The following is a 12,579-nucleotide window of genomic DNA, read 5'->3' as shown; positions in this document are numbered from 1 at the left end:
ACATCAAAAACCTCAAGTTATGTTTATCACTACAAATATTGTGCAGACTTCCTGAATGTGCACAGGTAATTTTGGAACAAATAATTTAGAAACAAGCACTACTTCAAACAATGGGTCAGCCTGCTAGTGAACTCAACAGAGCAGTCACTTGACAGCATGAACAGGATGAGAGTATTTTCTCAGGCTTTTGAAGTAAAAATCTCATTAGGAATCAACATTTTTCATGCTCCATTTTTGGAAACCAAACCTTTAGATGCAAATACTAAAAACCTGACCTGTGATATTCCACATGTCCTTCAGTTTTATACTCTGAATTCCATGCTGTAATTATGTGTACTTGCACAGGAAGTGCCATGTAAACTTCTGAACTGAGGAAACAGTCAAACTCCACAGCCTCGTTAATTTGTTTTTCCTGCTTGGTGAAATACCCATCTCTGCCAGCCATCCTGTGTCTTCATGGTCTCTCTCATGCATTTTTCATTTCTCTACTGCATTCTTAAAGAAAGTCACACAGTAACAAAGAGTATCACCGATACTTCTGAGGGTCTAGCATTTAATAACAATTAAAACAGTCCAGCTGAGCAGTGGTGGCACACACCTTTAACCTGAGAACACTTGAGAGGCAGAGGCAGGCAGATCTCTGTGAGTTTGAGGCCAGCCTGGTCTACAAAGAGAGTTCTGGGACAACCAGGGCTACACAGAGAAACCCTGGCTCAAAAAACCAAGAAATACATAAGTAGTCCTGATAACTGAAGTTTTAACGCTCAGAGAAATGAAAAGTACAATCCTCAGCTGAAACCCTGGACAGAGCTGCTACTATTAACACTGGCAGAAACCAGGAAGGAGAGGGCAAGCGAAAGGGAATTCACCTCTATTCCGTTCTGAAAAAACAAAAATAAAACCAGCTAAAATAAAATAAAGCCTTCTGAGAACAAGAACAGAGGACTGCTTTATATGATCTTTTAACAGATAGGATATACTACCAGTACTTTAATTCTTACTAAATTCTACATACTGTTTAACTACCTGTTGTCACCTTCCTGGACAATTTTCTGTCTCTGAGTCTCAAGGTATTCTCAGAGTGAAATGAGAGAAGATTCCTAGATGACCTCTAAGGACATTCATGATAGCTCAAGAGTTTATGAAAAGCAACAGAGACATGAGCAGCAAAGCTAAACTCTGAAACAACTACATGGGCTTTTGGTAGGCAACTCTGTCTAGCATGAGCTCTAGTCTCCACACTTACTCTCCAACTATTCAGCAGCTCCACTCTGGGGACCTCAAAGCAGGGGAGATGTTAGGGAAGCTAAGGAGGGTGCAGAGAGGCATTCTGGCAACAAACTCACAGGCCTGGCCATTTGGGTGCCTTAGGTCTATGACTCTTGGGAAGGAACTGGGCAAAAGAGAGGAACAGATGAGGTGAGATCAACCATCGCTGTCGTGCCAAAAGCCTGGCATGGTGACAAACATCCTCTGGCATGATCTTACCTATGTTCTGGCTCCTTTCGCTCCCTGACCCCAAAAATCTGAATCTGACTTGCCAGCAGCCTCATGGAATCTATACGGTGTTGAAGCTCCATCCATTTTCCCCCCTAAAACCAGCCAAAATGACTAACTAGAATGGAAATTCCGCAAAGAATGGACTATAAATGATCTCAGTAAATGGAACAAATTCTAGAAATGATTTTCCAGCCTAACTGGAGGCCAAAAGCAGTAAGCATCCTATTACCATTTAGAGATGAAAATCTGGCAACATATGGGGCATAAATGACAAACCGAATTAGTCTTGCAATCTCTTGGATCCTGAGTCACCTGAGAAAGATCCATCCGATGGAGGAAAGATATTAGATCTTTCTGAATCAACGGACTAGTTGCCATCAGAGAACTAAACATCGGAATGAAGACCATGAAGATGGTGGTGTGGAGTACAGGCTCTAAGGGCGCGTTTAGTTAGAGAACAGCAGGATAGCACTCTCATTTCTTGACTCTAAACACGAAACTAATAAAGTACTGAGAGCTGAAGAGGCTGGAAACGGAATACACAGTTGATCCTGCAGGGTGTCAAGTTCTGTCAGTTGGGTGTGCCTTTCTTTCACAGAAATCACATAGTGATAGGGTTAGGAAGCAGTGAGACCCAGAGTTCCAATGAGGATGGTGACAAGGCCAGACTGCTTTCCATGCAGTACTCTAAACCCACAGCCTCTGAGGTACGATCTTCTTTCTTGGCAAGTTTTACTTTGTAAGAAGAAAGTAAACTGCCTCTGCTCCATCCCCATCACTCTTTAATGCTTCAACCAAGAGTTCCACTCTGGCATAATCTGTGAGGGTCAAATCAAAACAAAATCTGAAAACAAAAAGCTAAAATTAGTTGCAAAACACTGTTTACCTCTGAGGGTCCAGAGAAAGGTAGAAAAAAGGAACACAATTTTATATACCAATATGTGTTGTGGAATATTAATTGAAGAAGTGTTACATTTGTTTATGCTGTGGAACATTTGTTAAATGATGCAAAGATGTTGCATTCTTTTATGTTGCATTTGTTTAACTCTGTGAAGTTGTTTTACTTTGCCTGCCTAGAACACCGAAGGTCTGATAAAGAGCTGAATGGCCAATAGCAAGGCAGGAGAAAGGAATGGTAGGTGGGGCTGGCAGGTAGAGAGGATAAATAGGAGGAGAAATCTGGGAGGAGAAAGATCAAAGAATGAAAAAAGGAGGAGAGGAGGACTCCAGGGAACAGCCACCCAGCTACACAGCCAGCCACAGAGAAAGAAGTAAAGAAAGGTATATAGAATAGAGTAAGATAAAAGCTTAGAGGCAAAAGGTAGATAGGGTAATTTAAGTTAAGAAAAGCTGTCTAGAAACAAGCCAAGGTAAGGCTGGGCATTCATAAATAAGAATAAGACTTTGTGTGGTTTATTTGGGAGCTGGGTGGTGGGCTCCCAAAAGAGCCAAAAAGTAACAACAATAATATGGGCTTGTTTCTCAGAGAATCTAGATTTGGCATGGTAGCTTCTGAAACAGGGTTTTTGAAGGCTGGACAAAGCCAGCCCACTGTCACCTGTAAAACCTCTATGTGTATGCCTTAAATAGCTGTATCTAGCAAAAGTACAATCAATATCTTGGTTTTCTACAAACAATACCATGGGAAGAAGAGCCAAACACAAGCTAGTAAGAGGTCTTTTCTCTATCGTGATAGAAAATTAAAAGAAAAAAATCAATAATGTAGATCAATAGGGCTTTCTGAGATTAGTGACACCATAAAACTAGTATTTCCTACTACTTGCCCATTTTAACATCCTAGTGAAACTAGATGTGTTCTTAGTAAGTTATCTTAAGCAACCCTAAGTGCATGGGTAAGGTTCTTTTCCTGATGTAGTTTCCTCACTACAACAAATCAGGGTTGCCATGGTACTTGTATGCAGCTCTAACCTGGCCAGTGCTCTTGAGCACATACAGAAGGGAGGGCCAGTGGTGCATCCAGGCTAACTTGCCTTAGAAAGGAATTCTCAAAGAGTAGATCAATGGCACCAGCAACTCCCATGAACTTCTTAGAAATGCAGATTTGCCATCCATCTCAGATCTACTGATTAGGGAACTGGGGTTGGGACCAGAGATCTATTGATAACCTCTTCAGATGAGAACCACTGCCTTAAGTCAGTTCTTCAGTCTGCATCTCAATTTCCCTGCCAGAGACAAGCCGGCCCAGCCAAGAGTGAACTACTATATCCGACAGAGCCCTAAGTAAAGAGAATTTTAACTGTTGTGTCTTATCCATATTACCGAAGGTAGTCTGAGGGGAGAAGGTACAGTAACAGAATGACGAATAGCATAACCAGATAGGGGTAGTTTTAAAAGAGAATTTGTTTTAATTTAGCGTGTGTGTGTGTGTGTGTGTGTGTGTGTGTGTGTGTGTGAGACAAATGCCACTGCGCACATGTGGAGGCCAGAGGACAACTTCTGAGTTGGTTTTCTCCTTGTACCATGTAGGTCCCAGGGACCCGCTCTGATCAGGCTGAGTGGCAGTCACCTTTACTTGCTGAGCCCTCTCGCTGGCCCCACATAGTTATTTTAAAGAGGAAGATAGGAGAACTTGTGACTAGAAATCTGGAAAAGCAGTATGTAAGCACATTTTTCCAAAAGGAACCTATAATATCCAGTGGTTTGACAGTGTGTGAATAGAAGCCAAAAGGTTTCAATGCAGAGGAAACTCTTAGCCATGTAGACTAAATATCCACTCTGGATGAGAATCGGGTCTTTGTTTTGTTTTGTTTTTTCTCATTATTTCAAGATTTGATTGTCAGGCTCTGGAACAACGGGGTCATAGTGGCAGGCAGGGGTATCTAAATTCAATAGTATGACTTCCTCTTGAGGTTGACCTGGCTATTGCTGAGTGGTCAAGATGCCAAAAGCAGAGAAGCAAAGAGTCGTAGGCCCTTAATATGGCACTACATCCAGATGGACCACGCAGCTATGTACTGTCAGGTAAGCCTTCCAGTAAGCATCTGCCCTCAATGAACTCGATGTGCAGTTCTTCTGGTAGACTCCTCCTCCACCAGCGACTCGGGTGAAGCTTATTTTATTGGAGCTTGGGCTCCACTTCTCATCTGTCTGTTAAATAAGTTGCTCACCACTATACTAGTCAATTCCTTCCTGCCTCACTAGTCCAGATGCCTTATCTTAGGAAGAGAGAGAAAAAAACCCAAGGAAGCCCCTTTACAGAGTGCAAATAATTGGGTTGGGGATTTAGCTCAGTGGTAGAGTGCTTGCCTAGCAAGTGCAAGGCCCTTGGTTCAGTCCTCAGCTCTGGCAAAAAACAAAAACAAAAACAAAAACAAAACAACAACAACAAAAAAACAGAGTGCAAATAATCAAAATCATATAACAGAAATGAATCAATGATCAGATCAAAATAATATTAAAATAGTTCTAGCCGGGCGGTGGTGGCGCATGCCTTTAATCCCAGCACTCGGGAGGCAGAGGCAGGTGGATCTCTGTGAGTTCGAGGCCAGCCTGGTCTACAAAGTTCCAGGCCAGAGAAACCCTGTCTCGAAAAACCAAAATAAAATAAAATAGTTCTAAATGTGTATTTTGCTTAATGAGCAGCTGTGGGCAGAAAGCAATCTAAGAATATAAACCTTTACTGAAAACTATAATGGAAAATAGTAAGACAAAACCAGGTAGATTGTTTTATATTTCTTTGATGCTCCATGAGAGCACAGAGATCACTCTGATTTATTATTGTATGACTGGTGTCTCTGGTTATTTACTGATCTATGTACTCAATTTGTTGAATGGATGGATACCTGCTAGTCACCGTGAAGTATACAAGGAAAGGGCCTGGAGTTCAGTACTAGAAGTTCTGAACAGTGTGGGCTAGAAGTTTTAACTGAGGTGCCTAGCGAAAGGAAGTGTCTGACTTCCTTGAAGCCTAGGCAGGCAGTCCTGAGGCACTGCTTTGCCTGGCTGTCGCGGTCAGTGCTGAAGAATACCTTGTCCTTTTACTGACGCACGGATCAGCATCCTGTTGGCAGCAGCCAAGCATCTGATCTTCATTTCAGAAGGTATGCTCTCTACTCCTGGTCACACTCGGAGCGCCCACAGAATGAAGAAGGCTTCACTTCTGCTTTAAAGGGCGCCAGAAAGAAAGCTGATGTCTAGGGATGGTGATGGGAACTGAGGGACAATCAAGAAATCTGCAGAGAGACTGATAAAGAAAGTGACAGACCTTAGTGAGAAAAGGAACAATGGACTCTTGAAGGTCCCAAAATGCTAATTAAATGGAAACACTGTCAAGGTGGTTATAAAAGTCACAGAAAATTCTTGTGGTTTGTTTTGTTTGTTTTTCGAGACAGGGTTTCTCTGTGTAGCTCTGGCTGTCCTGGAACTTGATTTGTAGACCAGGCTGACCTCGAACTCAAATCCTCCTGCTTCTGCATCCCCTGTGCTAGTATTAAAGGTGTGTACCAGCATGCCTGGCCTAGAGTGAATTCTTTAAGACAATCAATCTATTACGTATTGCTGTGTTACAAATGCTTTACTTGCTTTTATCAAAGAGTTCAATCTCAGGCTAGTCAGCTTCTTTAAAAATTGTAAAGTGAAGCTTTAAAACAATAGAAATTAAAAATGCATAATGTTTCCATACGGATCTGAAAAATATTTCTTGGCAGGGAGCATTATACCATTTAATGTATTTCCTTTGGAAAACTGGAAAAATGTACATACTACTGGCTGATATTGGAGAGGTAATATCCAACATGGAAAGCTAATTCTGAGAAAACCATGCATTCAGGTATATAATCAATAAATATTAACGAATACATTATAAATACACAAAATGGAGAAATAAAACATATTATTACCTGCATTCTCCATTCTCAAGGAAAGAAAATAATCACCATAGTCTTCCCTTTGTGCACGGGCTCTTCAGAGGCATGACTGACAGCAGCCTAGGCTCAGGGGGCCAAGAAACAAAAAGGAGCTCTGTGCCTAGTCACCGAGCCTTCTGTTCACACTGGGTCTACCCTTACTCAGTAAACCCAGAAGCAGTCGGGGGACTTTCCCTGTGTCTACAACATCCCAAGGAAGGTGAGCTGTGGGTCTCTGCTTAAAACAGCAGCTACGACACTTCTGACAGAGAAACTCTCAGGTGTTTATTTATTTCCCCTCTATGACCCTATAGTACTCGAGGGAGAGCCACAGTTGTTTTACCTCGTACACCCTAAAGCAAAGTAGTGGGGCCACACTAAACATCTGCTCTCCTTTACAGACTTGGGTATAAGAATGAAGGAAGGTGGTAAATGATATCAGGACAGAGTCCACTGGATTCCTCTAAAAGCACAAAAAAGCAAAAGTCTGAAAAAGTCCCTCTACACAGAAACATTTTTTTCCTAGAAGTCTGTTGATCCAGTATCTGTGCATTCTTTTTATTTTTAATTGAATATCGACACTTTAATAGTACATACTAACAAATTGAAAGGATGGTTTTTTGTGGCTTACTTCCTTTAAACTGTTTAAAAGCAGAATGGCCACATGCTGGTCTAAACACAACACATGACTCGGCTTCACACTGGACTTCAACAAAGAATAATACAATATTCCTGTTTCCATTTTCCCTAGACCAACCTCAGTCCTAGCGTATGAAATCAGCTTCTCACAGGATGTCAACCTCCTAAGTTCTGAAACGATGCTCTTGATAGAAAACAAGAGAAGCATAATGGAAAACCAACCGCCATTTGTTTTCCCACCAGGGAGAGTTTAATTGCACAACATCCTTTTATTACAAAGCCAAGTTACTATTCAGAGTCATAACTTAACTCTTTGAAATACACATCATTTTATGCTTAGCTAATAAAATGAGGAAGAAAAACTGAAATCTCTTATTTCAAGCAATTTCTGAAGCAAAATTGAAGAGCCATGATATCCCTGTAAGATCATTTTGACTTGTGATAAATTTGACTAAAATTTCATATAGAGTGGGGTATGGTGGTCCACGCCTTCAATACCAGCACTCCAGAGGCAGAGGTGGGTGGATCTCTATGAGTTAGAGGCTAGCCTGGTCAACATAGCAAGTTCTAAAACAGAAAAAGCCATGTAGTGTCAAAAACAACAACAAAATCTACATGATGGGGTAGGGTGGAGCTGGAGAGATAGCTCAGTAGTAAAAAGTGTTTACTGCCTCTCCTAGAGGACCGCAGCTCAGTTCCCAGGACCCATGGCTAGTAGCTCACCACTGCCTGTAATTCCAACTCCAGGGGATCTGATGTCTTCTTCTGGTCTCTGGGGGTACCTACCCTCACATGCAATACTTTCACACAAACATATGCACATACACATAGTTCAAAAATAGTAATTTTTTTTTAATAAATTTTTTTTACAGGGTTTCTCTGTGTAGTTTTGGTGCCTGTCCTGGATCTCGCTCTGTAGACCAGGCTGGCCTCGATCTCACAGAGATCCGCCTGGCTCTGCCTCCCAAGTCCTGGGATTAAAGGCTTGCACCACCACTGCCGGGCCATGAAAAATATTTTAATTCACATTCAGAGTCTGGCGAGATGGCGCAAGGAGTGTCTTAGATATTTTTTTATTGCTGTGATAAAACACCATGACCAAGGCAACTAATAGAAGAAACAGTTTATTTGGGGCTAATGGTTAGAGGTTAGAGTCCATGACCATTATGGTGGGAGCATGATGACAGGCAGGCAGGCAAGGCAGTAGCTGAGAGCCAACATACTGATCCACGAGATACTGAGAAAGGTGCCAGTTTTCTGAAACCTCAAAGCCCACCCACAGTGACATACCTCCTCCAAGCAAGGCCACACCTCCTAATCCTTCCCAAATAGTTTTACCAACTGGGGACCAAGTATTCACACATATAAGCCTATCTCTTAAAAAACAAACAAACAAACAAACAAACAAACAAAAAAACCTTTCTCTTTCAAACCACCACAAGCAGTAAGAGTTGCGAGCATGGAAACCTAAGTTCTAATTCCCAGCACCCAAATAAAAAGCTGAGCATGGCTGTACATGCCTGTAATGCCAGCAATAGGGGCAGAGACAGGTAGATCCCAAAGGCCTGCTGGCCAGACAGCCTAACCAAAATATTAAGATTCCAGTACAGTCACAGACCGTATCTCAAGACAATATGATAGGAAGCAATAAAGACACCCAATATACTCCTCTGTCTGGCCTCTTCATGCCACACACAAATATATAAGTAATTCACATGGAAAGTGAGTAAGATACAGCCTAGGTAACATATTACTAAAAATGTAATATATATATACACCGTGCATATACACACATATAATAATAAATTAATTTTTAAAAGAGAGAAATAAAATAGATCTCTTAACTGAACATGGAATTCTTGGGAGCTAAGAAAGTACATCTGAGGTAGGCATGGTGATAAGTGCCTATATCCCAGAATTCAGAACATGGAGGCAGGAGGATCACGAACTCAAAACCAGCCCAGGATAGACAGCAAGTTCTAGGCCAGTGTGGAAAACACAAGAACACCCTGTTCACTAAAAACAAAAGAAACCCTGTCCTAGTGGCAGACTTCTAACCTCTGCCACTGGGAGGAGAAGGGAGCAGGGTTTTTAAGTTTAAGGCCTGCCTGGCCTACAGAGACGGTTCAAGACCAGACTGGGCAACGAAGCAAGATTCTGTCTCAAAATAAAGTCTTTGCAAAAAGGTGAGAAAAGAAGGAAGGAACAAGAGGCTACCATGAAATTCTTCAGTCCATATCTTAAAACTAATTCACTGGAAATGTAACAGGAAACCTGGACAGCCCCAAAGCCAGGAATGCTTGGTATTGTGGAGAGCATACAGGAAGAGACCATAATGTCAGTACTCGAATAAAGAGCAAAAACCCTTCTTGAGGCGGTCCAGACTAAAACTATCTGGGAAAGAAGTTAGGTGAGGAAAACAACAACTTTTTAAGGTAGAAAACAAACACTTGTTTTTATAAAAGTGCATGTAACAGAAACCACTTGTTACTGTCTTCAAAAGGCCTTTAAAATAGCAGTGTGTCCTTCTGGCCTTCCCTGGCATCCAACATGAAAGAACTCAGGGTAAATGTTAGGAATTTATAAGTCACTGTCAGCATTCAGACTTAAAATGTACATAGCTAAACACAGAGAAGAAGCCAGATTAAAATAAAGGCTTGAAACAACTCACTGAAAAATGGGTTGTAAAACATTATCATCAGAGAAAGCAAGAACAAAGGCTGTAATTATCGCTTGATGGTATTCCCACTACACACTCATGGCTCTGATTAACCAATGGAAGTGTCCCCGAGTCCTTTGGGGAGTGTTCAAAAGAACACCTCACAGGGTGGAGAATGTAGCTGAGTGGGAGAACATTTGAGATGTTTTGAGGATGCATTTGGGAGGGGCAGCAATCAGTCCTCAGCGACCCCTCCACATCTGGCGAACGGGAAGGAGAGTTAGCATCGGTTTGGAAACCCCTGAAAGATCACAATACTGTAACTTGTAAATCTTTTAAAATGCTATCTTAGTATTTAAAAAGTGTCCTACCCAGACAGGACTCTGGAATGAGGCAATCAGATAACAATGGAAGACCTTCAAAGCTGCAAGAGCAAAACGCAGCCACTTCAAAAAGTCCTATCTAGATGACATTTCTAGGGGTCCGTCTCTCAGAGACAGCCTGAGGAAAACCCTTTACTGCCTTCAGCTTTTCCAGAGAGATTACAAAAACAACACACTTGTCTCTTTTTTCCTTCATGAAACTTATCAACCTCACAGATCTGTGTGGCAGGGCAGGTTCCTGCCTCCACAGGTAGCTCTTTCTTCCCACACCTCCTGAGACATCTGCATATCTCTAAACCAGAGACAGGCAGGTAACTGAGGCACCTAAGGCCATCTTTCCTGTCACTGTGTTCTTAACCATGACCAGTAGGGTTTCTTCTCACAAGGAACTTAAGGAAGGAAAAAAAAAAAAAAAAACAACCCAAAAAGCACATACTCAAATGCCGTGCCTGAAAAAGTCACTTTTCAGTAAAACATTATCTTTAATGCCAAAGCGTCCCAATAATTTATTTGCTTTGGAAAAAACTAAACCAAATGGCAAGTACTTTTTAAAAGACACGCAAATTTCTTCAGTTTTAGCTCAAGCAATACAGATTATACACTCAGTTAACCATTAAAAGAATTCACCATTTTAGAGACGCAACCATTCAAAACTCAGAAAAGCAAACTATTTTAATCATCTGTAATCACTGTTTATTGTGAACTAACTTTCTTTTAAGCGAATTAACTTGAAGCCCCAATTGTACACAAAATATGACAGTGGGGTGGGATTCAATTTTCAAAAGCAATTTTAAAAACATGATTTGTTTTTTTAAAAAAAAGAAAAGATAAAATAATAGTTGGAAAAAAAAAAAACCTATGTATAAAGCAATTTTCGATAAAGGCCTAAGAACCACTGACCTCCATTTTCTCAGCGGCGATTCCCTGGTCGTAATGGCCCATCAGGTTAGGGAAGAAGGTCATGTTGTAGGCCATTTTCATACATCTGGGCACAGTGATCGGCTCACAGGTGAACAGGCTGTGTCCTCTTACCATGGGTAGGAAAAGGCACAGCCACAGAAACGGGGGCATTTCCATTTTCTTCAGATCCCCGACTTTACCACATGGCTTGGATTAAATCTTCAACTCCCTGCATCATCAGAAGACTCTCGCTCAGAGAGAAAACGTCCAAATGCCTCATTCCATTATTTTGACCATTCTGAAGGAAGCCGTTTCCTGAAAATGAGTTCTGGGTCAACTGCTGTAAAAACAACCCCCAAGTGTGTTATCAGCCACATTTGCCACACACTGAAATTTACGCCAAACTTCATTCTAGGTGACCGACGCTGGGGGAAATGACGGGAAATTTCCACCCTCGCAAGCTCCGTTCCCACCTGCCTTGGCATGGAATGTTATCATTTCGCTAAGGAGGCTTCAATTCTGGAGAAGTGCTGTTGGGAGGTTTAGGATGAAACGCCGGGCAAGAGACGTGGGATGAGCAGGTTGGAGGTGAGAAAGGGGACGTGGGTGGTTAGAAGTAAGGCAGAGAGGCGTGCAGACTCGGTCATCTCGCTGTATGGGGGAAACTGAAGCCCAGTGGCAGCCCTAAGCCCCAGAGCTCTTCAACTCAGCACCCTGCAATAGCAGTCTTCTGCGGATACGCTTTTCCTGTTTCCCCAAAAGGCCCATCTGCCTGGCGGGGTTGACCCGGGTCCCCGAGGAAGGGTGGAGACTCCACAATGCCACCCATCCCCTTGGGCTGGTTCACCTCGGCGCGGTCCCTGCGGTGCGCCCACCCCGTGCCCTCCCCACGCCGCCTTCCACCCAGTGCAAACCTTCCGTCGGCAGCTCCCGGGGTGGGGACTCCCCTGAACCCGCTGCCCCGTGCCCGGGCACCTGTCCCCGGCCTGCAGCGGAGCAGCGGCGTCCCGGGGCCTGCGGGGACCGGAGGGGACGCACCTGCGGCGCCAGCCGCCGCTCGCCCGCTCGCCCCGTCGGGCCCGGAGCGCCTCACCTCGGGCGGCTCTCCCTCGGCGTCGCGCGGCCCCGCCACCTCACGCGACCCGGGCGGGGTGAAGTGGGGTGGGGAGGGGGGCAGCCTCCGGGCCTCGACCGCCTCCGGGGCCGCGCGGGGAGCGAGAGCTGGGCGATCCCGCGAGACTGCGCCGCCAGGTCGGCCGGGCAGGTTGGGGCTCGCGGCGGCGGCGGAGGCAGCAGCGGCGGCGGGACCGGCCCCGCCCCGCCCCGCCCCGCCCCGCCCCGCTCGCCCGCCGCCCGGGCCGGTCCCCGCCACCCCGGCCAGCCCGCAGCCGCAGCGCTGACCCCAAGCCCCGCTCCGAACCCACTTCCCGTTCCACCGCGTGGGGCGGCTCCCCGGCGACTTGTTGCGGAGACCGGAGTTGGCCCGGGTGTCGCTTTCCCGGGGAACTTGCCTTAAACGCCCCTGAACTCCGGCAGTCTGGCAGCCACCCGGAAAGGCAGGTGCCGGTGCAATTGCAGCCCCGGCGGGTTCCACAGCTTTCCTGCCGGGAAAAGCCCCGGAAACTCGACTGCT

At 44.3% G+C, this 12,579-nt stretch overlaps 1 protein-coding gene across 6 annotated transcripts in view; it reads right to left on the bottom strand.

Moving 5' to 3' along the window:
- Positions 1-12,248, bottom strand: part of Fzd6 (frizzled class receptor 6) — a 36,889-nt gene extending 24,641 nt beyond the window's left edge. Inside the window, exons 1-2 of one of the 6 annotated variants that reach the window (XM_036208622.1) lie at positions 11,861-12,248; positions 10,947-11,286 (exon numbers count right to left, since the gene is read on the bottom strand). In XM_036208622.1, the coding sequence (XP_036064515.1) occupies positions 10,947-11,123 (177 nt within the window). In that variant the 5' untranslated portion in view covers positions 11,124-11,286; positions 11,861-12,248. The remainder of the gene's footprint in view (positions 1-10,946; positions 11,287-11,860) is intronic. The other 5 variants (XM_036208620.1, XM_036208623.1, XM_036208621.1 and 2 more) reach the window with 5 other exon arrangements.
- Positions 12,249-12,579: the final 331 nt, after the last annotated feature.

Source organism: Onychomys torridus, chromosome 16 (assembly GCF_903995425.1).
Source record: "Onychomys torridus chromosome 16, mOncTor1.1, whole genome shotgun sequence".
NCBI classification, from domain to species: Eukaryota; Metazoa; Chordata; class Mammalia; order Rodentia; family Cricetidae; genus Onychomys; species Onychomys torridus.
This window is presented reverse-complemented; position numbering and strand designations above follow the sequence as displayed.